At 42.4% G+C, this 26,455-nt stretch overlaps 2 protein-coding genes across 3 annotated transcripts in view; one reads left to right on the top strand and one right to left on the bottom strand.

The window, feature by feature from the left end:
- The window catches only part of LOC308287160 (fibulin-2-like), a gene marked incomplete at both ends in the record, with an annotated part of 45,129 nt that extends 44,705 nt beyond the window's left edge, over nt 1-424 (top strand). The window contains one exon of the mRNA XM_080728280.1: nt 64-424. Within this exon, the coding sequence (XP_080584406.1) occupies nt 64-424 (361 nt within the window). The remainder of the gene's footprint in view (nt 1-63) is intronic.
- A 9,358-nt stretch (nt 425-9,782) lies between these two features.
- pparda (peroxisome proliferator-activated receptor delta a) overlaps nt 9,783-26,455 on the bottom strand; it is a 40,982-nt gene continuing 24,309 nt past the window's right edge. For both annotated transcript variants that reach the window (XM_080729066.1, XM_080729067.1), the window contains 5 exons: nt 24,602-24,740; nt 21,811-22,019; nt 17,886-18,095; nt 16,857-17,100; nt 9,783-15,847 (listed from right to left, as the gene is read on the bottom strand). In XM_080729066.1, the coding sequence (XP_080585192.1) occupies nt 15,600-15,847; nt 16,857-17,100; nt 17,886-18,095; nt 21,811-22,019; nt 24,602-24,740 (1,050 nt within the window). In that variant the 3' untranslated portion in view covers nt 9,783-15,599. The remainder of the gene's footprint in view (nt 15,848-16,856; nt 17,101-17,885; nt 18,096-21,810; nt 22,020-24,601; nt 24,741-26,455) is intronic.

Here is a 26,455-nt window from a genome sequence, read left to right as displayed (position 1 = left end):
AAATTATGACTGTGTAATTGTTTTTTCTCATTTTCAAAAGTGTTTACGTCTCCCTCTCTCTAGGCGGTGTGAGAGGATCAGCTGCCCCGCCAACTCGCCGGACTGCCAGAGCTCTGCGCTGCGGATCACCTACTACCAGCTGAGCTTCCAGACGCACATCGTGGTGCCCGCGCAGATCTTCCGCATCGGGCCCTCGCCCGCCTACGCCGGTGACCAGATCTCCGTGGCGGTGGTGCGCGGCAACGAGGAGGACTTCTTCAGCGCGCGCCGGCTCAACGGCCACGCCGGCGCCGTGTACCTGCAGCGGCAGGCGCGGCGGCCCCGCGACTTCCTCATTGACGTGGAGATGAAGCTCCTGAGGCAGGGCACGCTCACCACCTTCCTGGCCAGGATCTACGTCTTCATCACCGCCAGCGCTGTCTAAAAAAAGAAAATAAATCTGGGGGATAAACAAAAATCTGACCATGCGTCACACCCTGCGACGGGAACATAGGGCTTCTATGCACAGCAGCCATATTGGTAAAATAAATGGGGTCCTCTTTCCTCACTTCCTTCACAGGTGTTAGCAATTTTACTAATTAAGGCTCTTCTCTATTTAGTGTAGCACAGTGGTTCTCAAACCTTTTTCGTTTCAAGAACCCCCATAACTCTGAGAGTGTACACTCTCGGAGTTACATAGCCGTAAGGGTCCCTGGCCCACACTTTGAGACCCACTGCTGCTGGTGTAGCAGAGTGTTTCCAGTGAGCCGACATGCACAATATCAGCACCCTGACTCTGTTTGACCAGAACGGAACAGAGCCGTCATTAGTATCATCGGTAACATTTGAATGAAGTAAAGGAAGAGGCCCAATTGCTTTCTGATACGGCTGCCGTGCTCCATGCACTCCCAACTTATAATAAGTTGACGCGTCCGCTAAAAAACACCAAACATTTAAAACGATGCAAGCGCACAGCCAGAAGCGGACTTGAGCGATTGCTTGGCAATGACACGGATGCCGCATGGTCGAATTGTCTACAACTCGTCACCCGTGTTACGCAAGCGGGGTGAGAAGTCGTATATATTATTTTCATATTGGTGCTAAACCTCTCCAATTCTGCTACTATGTGCAAAACGTCTCACTTGTACGCCTATACGATATCACAACTCCTTGATCCCTTTGATCTCTAATGCAGATGTTTATTTAAACTTTTTAGCAGACTTCTTACAATGTTTTCCAAAGTATTTCCTTCTGCTTCAATGTTGATTATGTATTTTATAGTGTTTTTTGTTTTGTTTCTCTGTTCCCTTTTATGTACTGATGTCTGTAACCAACGTGAATGTTCGTCTACCTATTCTGGGAGTGAACATTTGGCGAAAATAGACGATTTACAAGCTCACGACGTGTAGTCAACTAAGTGTAGGCCTACAGTATATGGTTTTAAGCAAGCCCTACACTACTAAGTTGGATGACGAATGGCTAAAATAGCCGATCAACAAGCTCACAATGTAAGCTTGTAGAGCTTTTTTTTTTCTTTTACAATTTCTGAATTTCTTTTGGTCGCCTTTTGACTCCCCACTGGCGATGTTCAATTTCACGAGCACCAACGATTCTTTTCAGGAAAGTCTAAATTGCGTGGCTGCTCCGCCCCGCCGAACGCTTTGACTGGAATAGAAGATAATAGGCCATAGCGGTGGTGGCCATTTTCTGGTCCCAGACACCATTCATTTTAAATTTCCCCACACATAATCAAATGTTGTATGGTCATGAATCACCACGATCCTGGATGGCTTGATTCTAGGCTTAAAATAATTTATATAAATATTTTTGGAAATCCCTATGGGAAAAATGTATGGGGACTGGATTGGTGGAACCAGAAAATGGCACTGCTATGCCCTATTGCATCAGACATCAAATAGGATATCTCCTATATCTCTTACTGCATCTGGTTGTATATTATTATTTGTAATTATTATTATTATTTGAATAATAATTGCCAAAGGTTTGATTGGATGAAGTGTGGGTGATGATATCCAGTGCAAATCATACCAGAGAACATGTGGAGGGTCCAGCAAGGGACATGCGCTCAATTCTAGCACTGAGAATATTTGTGTTTTTGTTGTTGTTGATTAATGTCTTATGTATTATTTGCTTATTACTGGACTTATCTTAGTGTTTTTTTGTAATTATCTCAGGGCTAAGTCATCCAGTCTTGTTCACGCCTGACAGATTGATTTGTAGTGTGCTTGATATTATAGAAGCAGTCATATTCATTCGGAGGGTCCTTGACATGAAATTGTGTGGGAACCACTGGTTTAAACAACATTAAGGAGCAAGTCCAAATAAGCAACAAGCCCTCCAAAAACGCAGCGCACAACTATTGCAATATTTACAAGCGACTTAACCGAAAAACAAGAGCAAAGTTGCTTGTATTAAGCAGACCTGGCAACGCTGCTCATACAGTCAAAGTGAGAAGCGGCTGTGAGTACAGGATCACATGTAACAGATTAATGTTCACCTTTCACTTGTGTCTGTTCAATTCAAATGCAATATCTCACTGTTTCCAATTGCTCAATAAAACATACAGATCAAATTCTGCTGTTGACCAAACTGTGGCAATATAGTATTATGATCATTGATGACTCGCATAGTTACACTTTATTGACCAGTAAGACGCCCTAAGGGCGAGAAGCGACCTCCCCCTAAAGAGCGAGGTCACGCACATGGGCACATGCGCAACGCAGCGCGTGCACACATCAGCCTGGGTTACAGCAGACTGCTGGGTGAGCGCTGGCACTTTGGCATGAGATCAACTTGGACAAAATGTAGACATATTTTCCCAAATATGGAGATGACTATAGATGTTTGACGTCATAGACCACATGAGACTGACACATGGGCCCTATTAAGAAGACGGTAATTAAGGGCCGTGCTAAGGAGTTGCCGACTGCCGACGATCGCATTTGACGCATGAATAACGATCAGCAGCTGATTATGTGATTTGCGATGATCGTAATTGTGCGCTCACCACATGAAAAATTATTCATGGGTGTGTTTTCTTGCAGGAAACCGATGGCATGACCGTGGTAGGTACATTCACCAATCAGAAGCTCGTCCGTCATTCCATTTAACTGGCATAAAACCAGAGGATGGGGGGGCTAATGCTTATTCACACAGTGATATCATGCTTGTAAATATCTCACACTCAATAAGGTCTGTTTTATTAGAACCGACATTGTTTGCGTATAGAGAAAAAAAGGCGAGAGAGAGAGAGAGAGAGAGAGAGAGAGAGAGAGAGAGAGCGAGAGAGAGAGAAGGCTATATTAATATAATACTTTTTTTTGTCACGTCCACATATCTATTTCTCTCTCTCATCTCATGCCAGCGTGTCAGTGTGACATAGGCTGGCCTTGTTGAGTGAACAATGGACGCATAGTGGCCTATTAATTAATAGGCTACGGAAAGGCTCTGCGGCCTCCTGCCAAAAAAAAAAAGGGAATCTGATGGAACCAGTAGCCTAATTAAACGAAATAAAACATATCCCACCTGATTTAGTTTGATATTGAGTACAGTAATAATAAATACATTTCATTTATTATTTAGAAATTTACATTTGTAAAATTAGACCAAGAATGACAGAGATGTAAAAGAATAGGGCTGTTTAATTACTTAATTCAGCGCCTAGGTGATGGCATCCAGACGGCTGCTGCATGTCCTTGCACTGTAGCACAGGCTACTGTACATGTGTGTGTCCGAAAAAAACATATTTAGACCTAAAAGCTGTCAACATGCCTGCCTATAGTGCTTCGAGAGCTTTTTTTTTCTTCTTTGGCTAAATTGGCATGACGCATCGCGATCAGCGATCACGCATCTATATGAAGCAAAGCAAAACTGCAGATTGATTTCTTATAGATCGGGCAATTATGAAGCGATTTTAAAAATTGAAAGAGATCCATCCATGGTCCTGTGAATGCTTTCCATGCCATGTCAATTCTATAACTGTTTTAACTAATAGTTGTCAACACTGTTTTTCTATCTGTATTAATTCTGTCTGTAATCTCGGCATCATTGTAAACTAGAAATACTGTTCCTTCGAAACAGTGTGGGCTCGGTTCCAACCCAACAAATAGGATACTTTAAGGTACTGTAAGGTACAGTACCTTACAGTATTGTACTGTACCTTACTATACTGTACTGCACCTTACTGTACTGTACTGTACTGTACTGTACTGTACTGTACTGTAACTTACTGTACTTTACTGTACTCTACTGTACTGTACTTTACTGTATTCTACTGTAACTTACTGTACTTTACTGTACTCTACTGTACCTTACTGTACTGTACTCTACTGTACCTTACTGTACTGTACTGTACCTTACTGTACTATACTATACTGTACTCTACTGTACCGTACTGTACCTTACTGTACTGTACTCTACTGTACCTTACTATACTGTACTTTACTGTACTCTACTGTACTTTACTGTACTCCACTGTACCTTACTGTACTTTATTCTACTTTACTGTACTTTATTGTACTTTACTGTACTCTACTGTACCTTACTGTACTGTATTGTACTTTACTGTACCTTACTGTACTGTACTCTACTGTACCTTTCTGTACTGTACCTTTCTGTACCTTACTGTACTTTACTGTACTCTACTGAACCTTACTGTACTTTTACTGTACTCTACTGAACCTTACTGTACTGTACATATTCTATGTGTTCTAGATCTACATTTTTGATTCTGTGTTTGGGAACCAGCAACTGTCAAATGGACTCCAACTGTAGTGGAGTATATTGAGTGCATATACTGTAGGCTAACAATCCCAGATCACATATGTCCTCCACTATGTCTATAACCAAGGCGTTCTTCTATGTGGCCACTCCAGACTGAGGAGTGGAGCATGGCTTTTATTGTGTTTGTGGATCTGACTTGGAAATGCATTGGTTTTGATATCTCCCTGACAACCAACAACAACCACTAATATGGCTGACTGTCCCTGCGGGCTCTAGGATATATGGCTATGGGATTTACATCCCATCGCCCGGACTTGATTCTTGATCACAGCTGTGTAATCAGTAGAGTGGAGACGGACATTTATTTATAGTTTTAACTATAACTATAGTTTTATACATCACACAGCTTAGACATTTGGATCAAATCAGAGAGCAGACCTGTGTGAACGCAATGATATAGATAGCATATCTGAAGTGTGAACACTGCAGCCACAGCGCCTTAACATAAACATGGGTCTATTATCCTTCTCTCCACTCTGGGGACCCATTGGAAATGCATTGGGTGCTTAAAGTTAAACATTTTTATTTTTTTATATTTATACTACAAAACATTTCAAAACCAAAAATACACGCACACTTGTCCTCAGTAAGCTGAACACATAAAAATTTGAATGGTGTCGAAAGGTGTAAGCGTTTAAGAGATGAAGCGCGCCAAAGTTTTGAGGATACTGACTAGTATAGAAATAAATAATGAAGATAACATACGTGTGCTCGCCTTTAGGCGAGCCCACAATGAGGATCTCCCTCAATTGATCTTTTCGAGAAAATAAATAAAGGTTGAATGAATGAAAAATGCCGACACCAGCCATCTACAGTATGCACAAATTACAGCAATCCGCTCTTGCCAACCTATAATAATTAAATAAAAGAAATCGCCGAAGTCCCATATTAGCGTGATATCTTTCATGGGGGAGCCATATGACTGGTAGGCTACAGAAGAAGGAATGGATTTTTTGTTTTGTTTTAATCAGACCAGAATGAAGAAATGTGGCTGAATTATAGGGTAAATAGGCCTATATCTGCTGTTTCTTGTTAAGCAAGGCTGCCGCCCAGTCTCATGTGGGCATAAACATGTCATTTAGCGCATAAAAGGTGAAGAAAGCACGTCTAAGGATATGCCCTATTTGTTTAAGTTACTCGACCTTCATAATTGCACTGGCCGCACAACGCAGGTTGATTTACATAGGTTACCTCCCCATGCCTTAAATATGCGTGCGGGCGCCGCACAACGCATTGATAAGACTTAGCTCCCACGTCTTAATTGCAAAACAACGCATATGAGGGTGTTGTCGCCACAATCATATGCGACCGGACTTAAATAATACACGAGCGCATAGAATACCACGTTCAAAATTGGGCCCAATATGTCCATATATGTAACCCTAACCCATTTGCAACATCATTGTGATGTCAGAACAGGTCAGCTAGTATATCTTGCTGAGCTGGGATGAGGTGTCACGTACTGTGACTGTCACAGTACGACGCACTCACAGGATCTGGAGGTTTTTTATAGTAAATGCGACCTACGGTCACAATGACTTTCTGTTGTTTTTTAGGGGGCCATAAAAAACTATCGACCAGGGGTCCTTGCGGGGATTAATCCATCCCTGAGTGGTCTAATGATCCGACTTTCAGCAGAGAGGTTCCATATTCAAACCCCAGTCTACCTGTAGTTTGATGTTGGAGTACTTTGGAGCAATTGACACTGATGGTTTGATTTTTCTCTCCTTTAAATGTCCATTGTCATTGACAATGCATTGGGCGCTTAAAATTAAATATTTCAAAAACTACAAATTGTTTCAAAGTAAAACATCTCAAGCATGCATGTGCACAATAAGGTGGAATTTTTGAATTGTGAATCAAGTTGCTCGGTTAAAGTATGTAGGAACAAGTTTTCAGATTTAAGTTTTAAAAGTTGATTGTTCTTTTTGTTGAAAGGTGTGAGATCTAGCTCTCTCTCTAAAATCAAGGCGAAACACCTGTAAAAAGTGAATCCCATCAAGGCGAAACACCCGGAGGCGAAAAAAACTCATGCAAATGAGGTCCAAGTCAGCCTAGAATCTCTCGATTACAGACAGATTAGCCTTCTAGAGGTCTGACTTGGACCTCATTTGCATGAGTTTTTTTTTCTCCGGGTGCTTCGCCTTGATGGGACTCACTTTTCTCCGGGTGTTTCGTCTTGATGGGACTCACTTTTCTCCGGGTGTTTCGTCTTGATGGGACTCACCTTTTTCCAGGTGTTTTGCCTTGATTTTGGGACTCACTTTTTGGGGATTTTTTTTGTATTTTGGGACTCACTTTTCTCCGGGTGTTTCGCCTTGATGGGACTCACTTTTCTCCGGGTGTTTCGCCTTGATGGGACTCACTTTTCTCCGGGTGTTTCGTCTTGATTTTGGGACTCACTTTTTTGGGGATTTTTGGACTCACTTTTCTCCGGGTGTTTCACCTTGATGGGACTCACTTTTCTCTGGGTGTTTCGCCTTGATGGGACTCACCTTTTTCCAGGTGTTTCACCTTGATTTTGTGACTCACTGTTTGGGGGATTTTGGGACTCACTTTTCTCCGGGTGTTTCGCTTGATGAGACTCACTTTTTTCCAGGTGTTTCGCCTTGATTTTGTGACATACTTTTTTGGGTCGGTGGGGATGCACGGAACTCCACAATGAGGGTCTGGGGTTCCCCCCAAAACTTCTTAAGAGAAATATAATATTTCCCTGTGTTCTGTTACATTTTTTTTACATGTTTGATACTTTTATCAGGCTTGCTTTAGCGTGGGTACAATTTCAGCCTTAAAATGCCAAATGGTGTACAGATTTGATGCAAAGTAAGACATCTTACTTCTCATCTTTAAGTCATTACTTAAGTGAATATCTTTATGATCTTGCATGCATTGCCCACACACCCCAAGCAGACCCCGCGCCTCGACCATGGCCAGATTTGAACAAACCTATTAAAGGTATTCTACTTCACAGACCTCTTACTAGTCCGCTGCGCCAACACGGCGAGGTCATCTCACAATGCTTTCTGAACTGGTTGTCTCCACCAGCCGAAGGCATGGGGGAGAGTATGTTTTCCCCTCCGTCCGTCCGTGTGTCCGTCTGTCCGTCCGTCCGTCCGTGCGTCCTCGCAGTTTGTGAGCAGCTAATCTCAGTCGCCGTTGGCCCGGACGCTGCCAAAGTGAGCACACACACTCCCTGGATGGCAATCTAGAACCTCTGCCCCAAATTTCTCAAATGGCCCTCATGGTGGCGCTATAACAGGCCCATTCGTCCTCCGAGTTTGTGTACAGCTAATCTCCGGCGCCGTTGGCCCGGTCGATCCCAAAATGAGCACACACTCCCTGGATGCCAATTCAGAACCTCTGCCCCAAATTTTTCAAATGGCCCTCATGGTGGCGCTATAACAGGGCAATTTGTGTGGCCTGGTGGAGACCTGTGCTCGGAAGAGCACTGCTTCTAGTTTTGAAGTTATTCTGCTGGAAATCAGTCTTTAAAGTAAGATCTTCAGTGGGGCTTGAACCCACAGCCTCTGTATCATTAGCTCAGTATCCTAACTCATTAAGCTACTTCCTGCATGAAACATGATTGTCTTTTTTCTTATTAGATGAACAACAAACAAATTGTGGGAATTTCTCCTGGAGGTGTCAAACTCCCAAAATTCACCAGAACACTGGAAATTACATCTACTATGTTAATCTTTTGCTGGGGAGGACCCCCAGACCCTGCCCTTAAAGGGTGGGGCCATTGCATGCCGTCATATACACAGATATTCATTTAAGTCATGACTGCATTATTATTAAAGATGGGTCTTACATTGCTTAAGTCATCAAATCAATTTCTTTCTGTGCGCCTACTTTTTCAGGTTCAGGTTCGGTTTATTAGTCAAATGCGTATCCATACAAGTACAGACAAACAATGAAATGCTTGTGCCAAGAGCACTCTCAGCCTTATTGCACACAAAACAATACGACAACAACAGGTCACCCAGGACAACCCAAAAAACAACAAAACAACCATACAGTGTGACAGTGTACAGTTTAAAAACTGCGTATATTGTACATGACTACCTACGTCTCGCTTCCATCTCTTCGTTAAGCAGCCTGATTGCTTGAGCATAAAAACTATTACTGAAACGGGTGGTGTGAGATTTGATGCTCTGGTAACGTTTTTTTGAAGGGAGGAGATAGAACAGGGAATGGGCGGGATGACAGCTGTCCTTTAAGATGTTCTCTGTCTTTTTCTTACAGCGTGTGTTATAGATTGTGTGTAGCTGTGGTAATTCTATGCCAATGATTTTGGCAGCTCTCTTCACAATTCTCTGTAACTGTTTACTGTCTTGAGCAGTCACGTTACCAAACCACACTGTTATGCATCCTGTCAATACACTTTCTATGGTACAGCGATAGAAATTAACAAGAGCCTTGGTGCTTAGGCCAAATCTCCTGAGGCGCCGCAGAAAGTACAATCGCTGCTGCGCTTTCTTAAGGATACCTTCGCTGTTTTGAGACCATGTGAGTGAGTTTGTTATGTGAACACCCAGGAATTTGAAACTGTCCACTATGTCTACAGGTGAACCATTTATGGTTACGGGACTGTGATTGACTTCAGATTTCCTAAAGTCAACGATGATCTCTTTTGTTTTACTAACATTTAGAGAGAGATTGTTATTCTGGCACCATAGGGTTAGCTCTTCAATTTCCCTCCTATAGGCCCTCTCATCATCGTTGGATATTAGTCCTATAACCGTGGTGTCATTTGCAGTCATGACCCCCCCCCCCACCCTCCCCCAAGAAATCTCCTGTTTTCTGACGGGCTGAGGTTGGCAGGTATGACCCACCCACACCCACATTCCCTCTATAGGCCAGGGATTGGGAAGAAAGCTATGTTTTCTCCAAATCAGCCTCATGGTATGTGATATTCATAATTTGCGCCATTTCAATTGTTTTATTGTTTGTATTAAAAATAAAAAGGAACATGACAAGTCTGGCTGAACAGCGGCCAATGAGCATAATGATTTCTTTTATTTCTTTTAAAGTTTGTTCATTCCATTATTTGTTTCTTTTACTAAACATTGATTGAGATCCTCGGAAAATCCATAACCGTAAATCTCCACTTTAAATTATGAACTTGAAAAATACACACAAAAATAACATCCTTATGTTATGAAGTGATCAATCAGCTCATGTGTGCATAGATGAATCATTTGGTTATTAATTAACACAATAAGACAGGAATAATACAGTTCGTATTGATACAGCTGGTAGAATATAATAATACCGTTGGCATTATGAAAGGCATAATATGTAACTTTGCCCAGTGTTTACATAACAAAACAATGCATACATTTTTGTACCCACAATATCGTAGTGTGGTGGTGTTAACCTGCATAAGCACATTGCCCTCTCGCTGTATTTTGGTGTTTTCACTGTTTGTTTTGGCTGCCCCTTAAAAATGGCCATCCTACCAAAAACAAATACAGCGAGTGGTTAATGTGTATTCCGCAGGTAAAACGTTTCAGGAACGGCAGAATCTCTGCGTCCAACTTATTCGCAGCAACAGGATCCAACATCGAGCAACCGGAATCACTTCCATCACATTTGGAACCTTTTCCGGAACCGGTTTTATCACACCGTCAGAGCTGGTAACGAGGACTTCACTGTCTGCTATGCTCTCAAACGTAATCATTTCAAGGACCACCACATAACTCTGAGTGTACAAATGGAACCAACGTTTGGTTCCATTTGTACACTACAGACATGTAAAGGGTCCATTCGGAACCCCCTATAGGAACCGTTAAGGAATCGGACCATTAAGTGGGAATGGTTAAAATCCTAAACAATCCCTAACCCTAGTCCTACACTCAGGGCTTTGTGTACAGGCGAGGCTGGTGGCCAGCAGTCCTTCCCACTCAGTCCTTCCTGAAGTCCTCCGCGACCGCGACCCCCCCCCCCCCCCCCCATATCCCGAAGGTTGGTGTGGGCTGCTACGAAGACGGTAAGCGCCTGTCCCCGGACTATATGGGGTGCATGTGCGTTACCTCACCTTAAAAAAACATTAAGACCTGAGGCCGATTCTTACGAATGACTACTAAAGCAGTAGTTCTCAAAGGTTTTTTGTGCCAAGGACCTCCAAAATGATGCCACAGACCCACCCACCATGGGGACCCACCCACCAAAGTCATGTAATCACCGTGCAAATTGACATATTATGCCTTTAACCGCAATACCACCAGTAAGACGCCCTAAGGGCGAGATAATACCCTTGGTATTAGTAACAAGAGGAGACTTTTTGCAGGAAGAGGGGAAGAACTTTTGTTTCACAAAATGAACGAGCATACACAAGAAGAAAAAAAAAAAAAAAAAAAAGAACGAAAAAAACTTCAATCATTCACGACGTAGGTAAATGTTGAGTAAACATTGAAATAAAATCAGGCAAAATTATACGTCGTCATACACAGACCCTGTGATCATGTATATCTTTATATATATATATATATAAGCTTTTCACAGTATTTCAACAACTCTAAACAAATCCCATGGTTGAGAGACCAAAAAGGGATCTACATAAGAGAAATAATAATAATAATAATAGCGCAAAGATATTGAGATTAGGGAGGTTGTAAGGACCTATAAATATTATAATATGTATAGGTTGACAAATGTCTGTTTGAGACGTTTTCTGCTTGAGAACATGGAAGAGCTTCAGGCGCCGATGGGGGTATACAATCGAGACCCTTCATTTAAGCAGTGAGTACATTTACTCAAGTGCTGCACTTATAAAGTACAATTGTGGGGTACTTTTACTTTACTAGAGTATTTCCAGTTTTCAATACTGAATACTGCTCCACTATAAAATACTGTACTTTTTTTACAACTGCAATTATTTGGAAAACTTTAATATTACAAAACATACTTTAAACAATTAAGCCCAATTAAGCTGTTAATAGCCGATCTACAAGCTCGGCGTTGTGAGATTGAAGATCTGTTATTTTTTAAAGAATTTGACAAATTAGTAAAAAAAAAAAAAAAAGGAAAAATAAATTTACTTTTACGTAATAATATTTTGAATACAGGCCTTTTACTTGTAACAGTGTTACGATTGGCTGACATAATGCGTTGTCGGACACCTGATTGGCTGACATAGCCTAATGTGACAAATGACATGAAACAGGCTGACATAATGTGATGTATGACAAGCCATTAGGCTAAGGGTCCATTTGGTTCCATTTGTTTTTCCAATCTCGGCTCCGGTGTTTCCATTGTGTTTTTTTGGGCAAGACACGCTGAACTCAACGGCTCATAATGAACAGAAAGGTTTTTTTTAAATGTTATTTCTCTGGCAGTAGATGAGTTAACTCGATAAGGGTTGCAATTGTTAATTAAACTAATCAATTAAATTGATTATAAAAACATTATACATTTTTATGAAATGATCAATAAAAAGAGAAACAGATTTTCAATCTACGAGCTCATACATCGGCTATTTTTGCACAGCATCATTGCACAAAAAGTATAAAATACGCGTTGATTCGGCGATACATATAAAAAAAAAACACAAACAAATCAAAAAAGTAATCGATAGATTAATCGCTACGGAAATTATCGGCAGTCGCAACCATGTAACGAGGCGCTCTGGGGGGAGTTTGTTTACAGATTATTTCTTCTACGTGTATTTTTGGACATTTAACCACTTGAACCCGCGATACTTTGTAAACTAAGACTAAGAGCTTGTAGATCTACTGTTGTTGGCGAATGTTCCCCCCAGAATAGGAACTCTAGGGTTCAAATGGTTAATGTGGGAGGGGGAAAAAAAGAAAAAAGTTCCAATCACACATAGATTTGGCGGTAGTAACTCTGAGGACCCTCCTAGGGGTCCTGGACCCCCAGTTGAAGACCCATGGCAAAGCGTTAATACTTTATTCAGACCTACGGTCGCAGTTTAGTATGAGAAATGGCACATCATGTCACCATCCGCGTGCGCTTAGTTTGACGCTCCGACATCATGCTCTAACATCACTGTGATGTCAGGGGAACAACACAAATCCCTTTTATGCCCATATATGGAGATATCTCCATGTTAACAATATTAAGCCCATAACTAACAGGACTTCATATGGGAATGCCCATATATGGAGGCCGCATCTGCCACATACCACAATGACAGAATCCATATATGGCCAAGACAGATGGCCAAGACAGCCCATCTGTGTGGCTGGTTCTACAGACAGGGATCTCCATATATGGGCATAAAAGGGATTGTACGTATGATGTCAGATGTCATAACGAATAACTGAGTAAGCGTGTTTGGGTCCTACAGCATATCTCCATATACAGTATATGGGTAACAGGGGTCTCCATATATGGGTAACTGGTCCGATATACATCACTGGCCAGATGTCCAAGACATGTCGCCCTTAGGCGTCTTACTGGTACTATATATGTTCAATATACTGTAATTAATGAGGGATTAAAGCTAATGGAAATCTCACAACTGAAAAGTGTTGTTAGGCCTCCCTCCCAATGATTAGTGAAATCTGTAAACCCTCCCAGACACCAGTGCTGTGTTTGAATAAATCGATTAGTCAGATTAACCACTTGACTTGACCCTGTATTGCACTTAGTGAAATAGTGAAAATAGCCAATCTACAAGCTCACAACAAGCTTGCAGGTTTGCTATTTTACCCGTTTTCACTATTCAAGAAAAACAATCGTTCATTATAATCATAAATGAGGGAAAGGTTTGAAATAATGGTGATATAGATTTGAAGTTGTATCACAAAAAGAACAATATGTAGAAACTAGAAATATAATGTTCTGGTAGTATCATTCTAAATGTTCTTGCTGTTTTTACATACAGCCAAGCAGTTGAAGCAATCATAGATTGAGGCTTTAAACTTTGCATTTATGAAATATCCCAGACCATTATGGAAGATGCTTCTAAACATGAATTTACAATTCCAAGCAATAGAACATGTACAGTATTCTATTGCTAGTTTGACCCAATCAAATACGCTTTAATTCGAGTAAAAAAGGACTGAAATCAGTCGTGGTGACTGAGAACTTTAATCCATGTATATAAGACAGTGGTTCTCAAACTTCTTTAATTTCAAGGACCTCCCATAACATAAACATACAAGAGGTTGCCAATATAAGGGTCCATTTGAAACCCTCTCGAGGAACCCAGAGGGTCCCTGGACCCCACTTTGAGAACCACTGCTTTAAGGTAGTATGTGGTGCTCAAAGTTTTCAAGCTGGAGTTTTCAAGTGCCCAGTAAAAAATATATTTGAACTGGGGACCCCCCACCCTGATAAGCACTTGGAATTGTAGTCGAGGCATTACGTTTAGTTTGACTCATTGTGAAATTAGACGATCTTACAATATTTCACAATTTGGTCAATGTTAGATTTTTTTAATAGTATAGTTAGTAGAGTACTTTTAATGCAGTAATTGTCTTATTATTTTTATTCGTTTAATTTTAGAGGTATTGAAAAGGCCATAAAAGTACTTAAATTGTCACTTTAGAAAAGTGCAGATACCCTGTTTGTTACCTACAGTTTTTTGGTTTGTTTAACCAACATTTTGGGGACCCACAGTTTGAGAACCACTGCTATAAGGGGACCAATGTGAACACACCAGTAAGATGACAGTGTATCAGTGGACTCCACCGTCCGCCTGTGTAACAAGATTCTCAAGGTAAAAAAGAAGATACAAAGACTTGGTAACATGAACCTCCCCTGGTGTCCAGGGTTGAGAATGGGGTTTTGACCGTTCATATAAAAACGCTCCAAATCTCGACGATAAGACTACAAAAAACTGTATATATTATATAAACACTGATCATCCGCTAAAGAGAGAGAGAGAGGGGAAAAAACAAAACAAAGAGGATTGTGGGTGTTGTAGTTCTCGTAGGTTGTCCCATAGAGGGCGGTATTCTCCTGGAATACCATGTTGTTTTAGTGTCCCGGTAGAGGTGGACTAGGACACAGCCTGGCTAAGCCTGCTTCAAACATACATCCATTCATGTATTAATAACAGTCCGCGGAAACATCGTAAGTCACAGTCAGATCATCCGTTGCATTATGGAACAGATGGGTTGTATTGAACTCACGCAGCACCTTTTTTTGCTCATGCCATAACAATTTAGTTTTTCAAGCCACGAAAACGTGAAGGAGTTTTTTCGTTTTAGAAAAAACCCCAGAGAGCAGCTAGTCGTCTGACGGATCCGACGTGTATCAGAGTAAAGCCGGGTTTTGCTCTTTACGGAACTGTATTGCTGCCATGCCAGGAGAAAAAGATAAATCATATTACGTTATAACTTATAACCTTTCTCGTTTTAACAGAATAACATCACTCTATTATGAAATAACATGTTCGGGCGCCGATAGCTGATTGGTTAAGGCTCTGATGCCTGACAGCGAGTCCTTGTTCGATTCCCAAGCACGGTAGGACCTTTGCTGCATGTCACTTAACCGACTTTCTCTCCCTACTTCCCGTCAAGTCTTCACCGTTGGACCATCAATATACAAAGGCATAAAAAGCCCCAGAAATATCTTTTAAAAAAATATATAGAAAAACTAACTTATCACCTTACAATGTGATAGAATTTCTCCCCCTCCCCCATCTGGAATGGCAGCAATACGATACGCTTCCGGAACACTCAGCCGCGCAGCGGTGTCACGCACTGCACGCAACGAAGTACATCAAAGCCCTCAAAGGGCAGTCTTCCGATCTCCGCCAGGCCATTTCGAGTGCTCGTGTTTCTTCCGTCAGCTTTTCGCGGAGCCTCAGTGTACGTCCTAGTAGATCCCCGAGATCCTCGTCAGTACATGTCCTTGTAGATCTCCTGGAGCAGCGGGTGCAGCGAGGTCTCCGACTCGGTCTTCTTGATCTTGGTCACCAGCTGGGCGTTCTCGGTGACCAGCTGCCGCAGGTCGGCCATCTTCTGCAGCAGCTTGGGGAAGAGGTAGGAGGAGTCTGCGTGGTTGGCCTGCAGGTGGTGGTCCAGGGCCTGGAGGATGCCGTCCTGGATCTCCTCCACCTGCTTGACGTTCATCAGCCCCGGACGGTCTGGAAGACACAGGCCATTTAGTGTTAAGTTAATCCAACTAAACCATTTAACCCATTCAGAACGGGTACACATTATTGTGTATCATTATTTTATGCTTTAACTATTGAAAAATAGCAGATATACAAGCTCACAGCGCGGCACCGAGTGCTGCGCTGCGAGCTTGTAGATCTTCTATTTTTGAAAAATCGTGAAAATTAGAATTTTGACCCGATTCTACAAGTGATTCATATAAGTGCCTTTTTGAAAAACCTGTTTCTATGTCAGCAATCTGGCATGCCATCGTCAAAGAAAAGGTCATTTTCACTTAAATGGAGCTAAGTTAGTCTGTTCTTGAGAGACTACTATGTCAGTGGTTCTCAAACCTTTTCATGTGAAGGACCCCCAACATGATATTTATTTGGCCACGGACACGCATCTTAAAATATTTAATTCCAGGGACCCCCCAGAAGCAAATTTTGAGTTACAAACGTTCGCTTTGAAAATACATACAGTATAGTCAAAGATTTGCACACATTTTCACGAAAAAATAGCAGATCTACAAGCTCGCAGTGCGGCACTCGGTACCGCGCTGTGAGCTTGTATATCTGCTATGTTTCACTGGTTAAAGCATTCAATAATTCTAGGCCTAAATGGGTTAATCAATTATACAAAACCATTTAGTGCAACATTTTAGTTTTTCCCTTAATGGAACTAATCGATTTAATCAATTATACAATCTTCGCGACAGCACAATTTATTTTCTCTGATTATCTGTGACTCTACTACGTTCTATCGGTGTGTGGATCGTTGTGAAGAATACGATTTTATGATTTTTCAAAGGTTAATGAAAACATTCTGAATCTTGGCAAGGGCAGAGTAGACAATGTTTTAACTCTGGCAGTTAATGTGTCAATGGTTGGTAGGTTGGAACAGTGCTATCATGTCTCAAAATCTTTGGTAGGCCAAGTCCTAATATGCGATTTGAATACTCCACACAGAATGATAGCGGCTACAAACAGTGACTCTCACCTCCACACAGAATGATGGCGGCCACGAACAGTGCCAGGTCGCTGTCGTCCAGCTCCAGGGCGTTGAACTTGACGGCAAACTCGAACTTTGGCTCCATGATCTCGCTGAAGGGCCGGCGCAGGCTGCGCAGGAACTCGCGGGTGACAAAGCCCCGCCCGTTGGCCACCAGCAGCCCGTCTTTGTTCATCAGCGATGGCAGCATGGCGAAGATGGCCTCGTGCACACCGTACTTCAACAGGGTCACCTGCAGGGGGAGCCAGAGCTACACCGTTGTTCATACATTCTCAAACATTTTCCCCAAAAAATAGCGGAAATGGCAGATCTGCATGCTCACAACGTGTCGCGATATGTTGAGTATGTTTCCACTATGTTATAGCATAAAGTTATTAAATATAAATAATAAATATAAATACGTCTTTGTATATTTATTTATTATAAGTTATTTGTCCTATCTGCCCTGTGCAAAGGCAAACAGAAATGTAAATTTATGTTTACATTTCTGTTTGCTGTATGCTCCAATGTTCAATTCCAATTAAATAGTTAACCACAATTATTTATTCAAAGTAAAATGTCATGATCGTAAAAACCCAAACAGAAAACATACAAACAAAAAAAGGTGCTCCTCCAAACTCCTTGGAGGAGAATCTTAGATCTTTAGAAGCGAATCTTAGCCAATCATGATGGAATATGAAGAATCTGACAGATCCGTATTGATCACAACACTATAGCGATTACTATGTAGCGATTTGGGTGATGTTTGGACAAAATCTGTAGGAGTAATATAAAGAACGCTATAACAGGCTGATCTGAAAGATTTGGGGCAGAGGTTCTGCTCTGGCATCCACTGCAATCGGGCCAACGGTGCCGGCGATTAGCTGCTCACAGACATGGACACGCGGACGGACGGAAGCACGGACGGAAGCACTGACAGGGTGCAAAACATAGGCTCTGCAACGCCTGCATCCTGGCAGAGACGCCAACAAAGAAAGCTAAAACCAAACAGGAAATAAAAACTGATTTCTCTCTTGCCTGGTCGTTGAGGAAGAGGTTGACGAAGCCCGGGATGCTCTTGGCGAACTCGGTGAGCTCCCGCACAGTCTCCACCGTGGTGCACTGGCAGCGGTAGAACACGTGCACGCCGATCTCCTTGTTGGGCGGTGTGCCACCGTTGATCAGCTGGTTCCACACCAGGCCGTTCTCCGCCTGCCACAGAGAGTCCATGTCGTGGATGACAAACGGCTGCCACAGAAACGAGAACAAATAAACAAACTGCGTTATTTTGACGGCAAGTCATAGTCTTTTGAATAAAATTCCATTCAGTTTTAGTCATAATTATTTTAGATATTTGAAGTGTTTGACTTATCGGGTAGTTTTAGTTGACTAAATATCATAAGATTTAGTCAACCAGCTACAGTTGACTTAATCGACTAAAATGTATTTTGGTGGGCTGTGATGGCGTCGCAATGCCTGATTTAAACGTATCTGTGTGCCGAAAATAGACGATCTACAGCCTTGTACATAAAAAAGTGTTGACAACCACTGGTTTAATTAATAGTTTAAAGCACAGATCACGTTCAACCCAGATTTGGCTCTAAAAAAGGATCAAATTAGTTCTCCTGCTATACCACTAATATGTGGAACGCCCTACTGAAAGCCTTAAAAGAATGTAAATCCCTAACTTCCATTAAAAATGGTTTGAAAAGTCACTTACAGGCGGCTGCTTCTCTAAACATTTTTGGAGCTGTGTGAAGCACAGGCTCCCTATACGTGGCCGTGTGGGTCTGTGTGTCTGTGTGTGTGTGTGTGTGTCTGTCTGTATGTAGCCTGAACTTCCTAAACTTCGGCACGCCACTAGTCCCACAGTTTTGCCACCACACACTCGCGCCATATGTCAAATCGACCGGCTTACTCGGGAATCGTGGGCTATTACTTTTCTAAGAGAAAGGTTCTATAGTTTAATTGATATTAATTTATTAGTGAATTAATTTTCCCCATTGACTTATAATGGGAATTGCAAAAACTCACATTCAATTATTTGTCTCTCGCAAACCATAGGGGCTAGAGTTTCAAGACTTGGAGAGGAGGTTCATAATGATTTCAAGGATTAAATAAAAAATAATTGTGTCATTTGGCCATAACACCCCACTTTACGTTTTGGCCTGTAACTCTTGAACCGTAGGTCGGACAATTAAAAATATTTTTTCCCTGGATTCCTTGGGTCATGACGCATCTCCCCATATAGGCCACGCCCATTTGCGCCATGATAGATTTTCCGCCATCTTGAATTTTCTCCAAAACACACTTTTTGCTCCTTTTCCTACATATTTTCTTCAAATGTCACAAAAATCGGTACACACACACAAAAATCGGTACACACACACACACACACACACACACACACACACACACACACACACACACACACACACACACACACACACACACACACACACACACACACACACACACACACACACACAGCTCCACTTCACACGGGTGTGATTTTTTTTTCTATTGATGATATCCTCTGTATAGTACTGTGTTCTGTTCTGTCATTCAATGTTATATGAGTTTTTTTTTAAAAGGTTTCCTATGTAAATAAGCCGTAAGGCTTTCTTGGATATCCTTTTACCAGTGAACTGTACTGTCATGAAACTGTACCTTTTCCTATGTACACTTCTAATAAACTCTTCAATCAATCAATATAAACTGTTTGGGCAGCACCTCCGTGGGCCACTGGGAGGTGCTGTGTCCTGTCTGAGTTCTGAAGAGAGACCAAGTAGTGGTGGAAAGCAACTTACTCTTACTGTATTCTTATACAAAACCGTTGTAATTCTACAATGTACACATTTAGCAGACACTCTTAATCCAGAGTGACTTACAGTAAGCAAGGTAAACACATACATCAAATGCAAAGAGACGAGCTTAAACAACGTGTCTGTGAGCTTGTAGATAAGCTGTGTATTTTAATGTTTGTTTTGGTAGACACCCCCACCCCAAAAAAACGTCCCTGTCTACCAAAACAAACAGTGAAAACCAAAAATACAGTTAGAGGTCAGTGTGCTTTCAGCAGGTAAACACAGCCACACTTCTGCAGTGGCTGAGAACTGCTGCTATAGAGGGAAATTCAGTTTTTCTTTTTAGGTAAACATCGGGCAAACTTAAGTAATATGCCTTTAATTTTAGGCATAGAATTATTGAATGCTTTAACCAGTGAAAAATAGTAGATATACAAGCTCACAGCGCGGCACTCGGTGCCGCGCTGCGAGCTTGTAGATCTGCTATTTTTGAAAAAGTTGTGAAAATGTGTGCAAATCTTTGAATATATGTATTTTCAAAGCGAACATTTGCAACTCCATTTTTTCTTCTGGGGTGGTCCTTGAAACTAAATATTTTGAGATGCGGGTCCGTGGCCAAATAAATATCATTTTGGGGATCCTTCACATGAAAAAGTTTGAGAACCACTGACATAGTAGTCTCTCAAGAACAGACTAACTGAGCTCCAGTTAACCCATTTAGTGCTCCAGACATGAAAGGGTTAAAAGTCCAAGCTGCCGGCCGCCTGCTCCGTCCGCGGCCAGTCTCTTATTTTGAAGGCCGGGAGTAGATCGAGCTCACAATTCCTACTTGACAAGCTTTACGATTCACCCGGAAGTAGTTCTGGTCCAGAGGTAAACAGGAGTGGAAGATGGATCCCTTTATACTTTTGCTATTTTAGTGAGAATCCAATGCCATCCTTGGCATCAAAAGTGTTTTTTGGAGAAAATGGACTATAAAGATGAGAAAGACCGTTGGCTTCCATGTTATGGGCACACTATTGTGTGCACGTGGATGCGCGATGATGATGAATCTGCGACTCCACCTGTGCCAGCACTTTCCAACGGACAGTACGTAGCCCCAGCTTTATACACGGGATCGGCAGTCTAGATACCTTTTAATATTTCGCGAGTATTCGCGGGATCGGCTTCAAATGAGTTAAGTGAAAAGGACCTTTTCTTTGACGATGGCTGGACAGATTGCTGACATAGAGACATAGGTTTTTCAAAAAACCTTAGAAGGATTCAAAAGACACTTATAGAATCGGGTCAAAATTCTAATTTTCATGATTTAAAAAAAATAGCAGATCTACAAGCTTGCTCGCTGTGAGCTTGTATATCTGCTATTTTTCAATAGTTAAAGCATAAAATAATGATACACAATAATGCGTACCCGTTCTAAATGGGTTTAAGTAATATGCCTTTAAGTAAAACATCTGAGTACTTCCACCAGTGGAAGACACAACAGTGGAGACAGGAAAGTCAGGAAAGTCCTTATGGGTCTGGAACCCTTTCACACATAGTGTTAACTGTACACTGACACATGACCCAGTTCCCTGTCTTCCTCCCTCAGACTCAACATGATAACGTTACAGTGTGACCTGTGACACATCCGGGAGTCCTATAGCAGTGCTTCTCAAGCCTTTTCATGTCAAGGACCCCAAAATCTTTGGCCTCGCAGCGCGAGCCGTTGTGAGCTTGTAGATCTGCTATTTCCGCTCCCCTCAGAATAGGGATGCTAGGGTTTAAGTGCTTAATGTAAAAAATAAATAAATAAACTTAGGATCACAATGGTGGTCGAGGGACTGCCCATAAGTCCTACATCTCATTAGTCCTACATCTCATTATTCCTAATTTAGATAGGGTTAGGTTTAGGCATAGTTTTACTGAGGTTAGGGTTAGGTTTAGGCATAGATTTTCACCAGGTTAACATTCACCAGATTTGGACTAATGGGATGTAGGAACAATGAAATGTCGGACCAATGCCATAGCACCGCTGTTAGCATTTTAGCCTTAATGTTTGACTGTACCTCGTACTGTTTACATTTCTGACTAATAAAAGTATTCAATCAATAAATCAATCAATCAGATACTGTAGGTACTGTACAGGCTGGTCTTTAGGTATTCTAGATACGTACAGGGTTGGAGGGGGTCTTGCCGGTCAGGATGCTCCTGGCTTTCTTTTTGGTCATGTTGAGGTTCTTCAGGTAGGCGTTGTTCACCCTCTTGGCCAGGGTCTTGAAGTCTGTGCCGCTGGGGCTTCCTCCGGGGCTGCCGCTCTCCCCGGCCAGCAGGCCCGCCACCAGCTTCCTCTTCTCCGCCTCGGGCATCCGACCGTAGCGGATGGCTGTGGAGGGAGACACTCTGTTAATGTACATTACACCACCCTGCAGTAGCGGATGGCTGTGGAGGGAGACACTCTGTTAATGCACATTACATAGTCCCCCCAGGAATCCGCGATTCCGCGATCACGGAATTTTTCGCGGAAATCGAAGCCCTCCGCGGATATCAGAGCCTCCCGCGGATATCATAGTAGTCCGCAGACGAGGAGCAGAATATTACATTTTACATGTAGTTTTCATCACGGCCGCTAGATGTCGCGGTGATATAGACGGACAAGACTCACAGCCTAGCCGGTCCTCGTGCCGGATACGGAAACGGAAATGGCTTTGTTTGCCGTGGCATGCATTCATGTGCTGTGACTCGTGTGTGTGGTGACGATACCAGAGCGGATGGTGCTGATTTTTAATGGACTAGGAACTAGGCACATCGTCTGACTGTTTATATTGGCTCACAGCCTCACATGGTGAGAAACACGCACTCACGCATGCTATACATGGACCACCCGCGGATTTCTCAGCCATTCGCGGACTTTTCTGACGTCCGTAGAATAACGGTCGCGAGTGGCAGCAGAGCGGCGGGAGTAGTCATTACTACTATTATAAAACGATGTGTACATGGTCTGGCCAGTGGCCACCTCATACAGGGCCTGGGGGAATAGCTTAGCTTCCCTCCTGCTGGTTGCACTGACGCTGTATTGGTCCGGTCCCACATTCGTTCCTGACAGAAACTGTGTCCTGAACTATAGTTCCTCTATGTCTATGGTCCTGGCGTTATGCTAATGCAGAAGAGAATAGATAAATATTACACCCATACTAGGTAGTAGGTAGGCTATCCTCTAAAATGTGGTTACTATGGGCAGGGTTTGCATGACAATATAGTCTTTGCAACAGAAAGTAATTATTAAAAACAATAACAATTAAAAAAAAAATAGATTTAATATTAGATTTATATTCTCAAAAATGATTATTTGATTATTCTAACCACTAATTAAAATTAATTGTAGCTATTTTCATAGCTATTTCACTTGATTATTAGAACTATATCATTTTTAGCTTGATAACTGGTCATTTTAGGTTGTTTTTTAATGTCCGCGGAATCAAGAATTGTTCACCACAGAATTCCGCAGAATCAGGATTGTTCTCCGCGGAATTAAGAATTTTTCTCCGCGGATTCCTGGGGGGACTAATTACACCACCCTGCAGTAGCGGATGGCTGTGGAGGGAGACACTCTGTTAATGCACATTACACCACCCTGCAGTAGCGGATGGCTGAGGAGGGAGACACTCTGTTAATGTACATTACACCACCCTGCTGTAGCGGATGGCTGAGGAGGGAGACACTCTGTTAATGTACATTACACCACCCTGCCGTAGCGGATGGCTGAGGAGGGAGACACTCTGCTGTTAATGTACACTAGACCTTACCCGTTCGAAGATATGTGCTCCAAAATATGTCAAACGCACCCGGTGAAAGTGTGTGAGAGAGAGAGAGAGAGAGAGAGAGAGAGAGAGAGAGAGAGAGAGAAACATTCCTAACTGTGAGAGAAAGGGGTGTGTGTGTGTGGGGCTACAGATCCCATGGCCTGGAGGAACGGACCGTAACCCTGGCAACAGACAGCAGAGTTCAACAGAAGTGGTTAAGAAAACGCAAATTTAAACTGCTTTAATTTGGGAGAAATGAAATTCGGGCTCCGTCAGTGTTGGTATAATGCTAATGGCCAATACCATGTGAACTTTGGGATCAGTTGCTGAAGCGAGTGAATAGATAAACGTAGATAAGCGTGAGCGTTAGAGCGTGAGTGTTAGAGCGTTAGAGCGTGAGTTTGCTCCTTTATTAGTAGGATTACACCATCCTGCTGTAGTGGATGGCTGTGGAGGGAGACACTCTCTTAACCTTTTCGGCGCCTTTTTTCAAATGGCTGCCAAGTACCAGGCCGCCCCCAGTCTCCATAGACTTCCATGTAATTCATAGTGCACGGATCATGCACGCCCATGCCTAGATCATGCACCACGTGTGTGCATGCTGTTCACAGCTTTCAAACAAAAAAATCTGCTTGGAAATCTGTTCAGGCATTCATGGGATAGCAGCCATTATGTTTTCTTGTTATGTAAACAAATATGGCTGCCATGTTTGAAAGATGGGGTTATTATGGGGGATTACGATCATGCCTACTACATTTTTTGGGGTCCAAAAAATATTTTTTTCGTTTCTTTTTTTTTCTCCAAAAACGGCAAAATCTCTGGATTATTGGGCCTGGCGGAGAGGGACATTGGCATTTTCTCTGGATTATCGGGGGAGGCGGTAAATGACTTAATAATAAGTCAACTTTCCGAGGGCGAGTGAACGATTGCGTTCCAGTCCTTCTGTTGGATTATTCTTGGCTGTCAAAGTTTCGATCGTCCCAAAAAAGCTCTGAAAGTGTTTCAAACGATTGTGTACGATGCACGCTGTATTAACTCTATGAGGCAGAATCATTTGGTTTCCCCCTGGCAGGTAAACCGGATGTGACGTTTGTGGATGTTCCTGTCTATCTCTGAGTGTATGTATGCTCTCCCTTGTGTGTGTGTGTGTGTGTGTGTGTCTCACCATCATGGGACATGCCCAGTTGCAGGCACTTCTGGAAGCGGCAGTACTGGCACTTATTCCTGCTCTTCTTCTGGATCTTACAGCTGCGCTCACAGCGATCGTACTCCAGCTTCATCCGGATGGTCCTCCGGAAGAAACCCTGGGAAACACAAACCACACACACAACACCGTCACATCCTCAGCATATAAAACAATGTATACACACAACCGCATAATACACAGTCACAATAGTTACATGATCTAATGGAAATCATTTGAGGGAACTGGTTAGTCAGTATTGTGTTTTTCTTTTTTTTGCGGTGCTGGGTATGATTTTGTAATTTCCTGAAAAGTTTAGATTTTGGACATAGCTGGTTTCTGCCCGACAGAAAAGATATACGTATGATGCCAGCTTGGATGATGTCGGCCTCTTTGACCCTGGTCCTTATATGGGTATCTCTACCTGCTCCATAGCACGCATGCACGCACGCACGCACGCACACACACACACACCCCGCCTGTCTGCGACTGTACTGTAATGTTATGTGTGATGTCACACCGCGCTATATAAGCTGCTGCAGCTGCTTAAAATGACAGACAGACAGATAGACTGTCAGCCAACTGCACAGCCAACAATTTAGCCAGCCAGCCAGCCAGCCAGCCAACCAGACAGACACATGTTGTACTGGACAGTGACTAAAGAGGGCAGAGATCCATGAGGAAATGCACACGCTGCTGTAGCAGTTAGACCCCCCAGGAATCCGTGATCGCGGAACTTGCGACCACCCGCGGATTTCTCTGCCATTCGCGGACTTTTCTGACGTCAGCAGAGCGGCGGGAGTAGTTATTACTACTATAATAAAACGATTTGTACATGGTCTGGCCAGTGATCACCTCATACAGAGCCTGGGGGAATAGCTTAGCTTCCCTCCTGCTAGCACTGATGCTGGATGGTCCGGTCCCACCCACATTCCTGACAGAAACTGTGTCCTGAACTATAGTTCCTTCAATAACAATGCTAATGCAGAAGAGAATAAATAAATACTAGAAAAATATTGTTCCTTCGAAACAATTGTGGGCTCGCTTCAAGCCAGAAAACAATGGCCATAAAAGTACAAAATGTCAAGATCGCAGGCAGTGCTCTCTTTGACGTTACTGACGTCAAAGATTGGTCCATTTTGTTCCAAAAATGTGTTGTGCAAAAGTTGACCCGCTGGTGGCGCTATAACAGGCCAATGTAAGAAGGGTGGTATCTGTTCCTTGACCTATTGGGAATGTGCTTGCATGATTTCACGCACATTGCAGGCTGTGTTCATGATTTGAGGTGTTTTTGGATTTGGCCACTTTATCGCTGCTTGCAGCTATATTCATTTTTTTTGTGTGTGTGTGCACTTCATAGGCATATTAGATAAAGGTCCTTAGATTGTGTGTAGAATGTTTCATGCAAATTGCAAAAAAAAAATCCTAACGGGTTTAAGCGTTTCACAAACTGCTCAAAATGATATAGCGCCCCTTTGGCCAATTGGGGTAAGATTGGTTTTAGTGATATTTGGACTAACACTCTACATCTTTGCCAAATGCCATGAACATGTTACTTTGCATGTATGATTTAGAGGCAGAAGAATAATTTGCATAAAACTGCAATATTCATTGAATTTATTTAAAAAAGCATGTTTCAATTTTAAAGAAATCCGATCTGACAGATCTTTAGGTCCAAAGTTCACGTAAAAAAAGTTTTGTGCACGTGGAGCGAAAATTCCAGAATAAAAGCGGGTTTACGCGTTTTACAAACTGCTCAAAATGGCGGAAAATCGAAGGGCGGAGCTTACTTAACAACGACACAGATGTCTTCCGCTTGAGTCAAAGCACGCGTGT

The sequence above is a fragment of the Nannobrachium achirus genome, assembly GCF_963921795.1.
Source record: "Nannobrachium achirus genome assembly, chromosome: 6".
Lineage (NCBI taxonomy): Eukaryota > Metazoa > Chordata > Actinopteri > Myctophiformes > Myctophidae > Nannobrachium > Nannobrachium achirus.
This window is presented reverse-complemented; position numbering and strand designations above follow the sequence as displayed.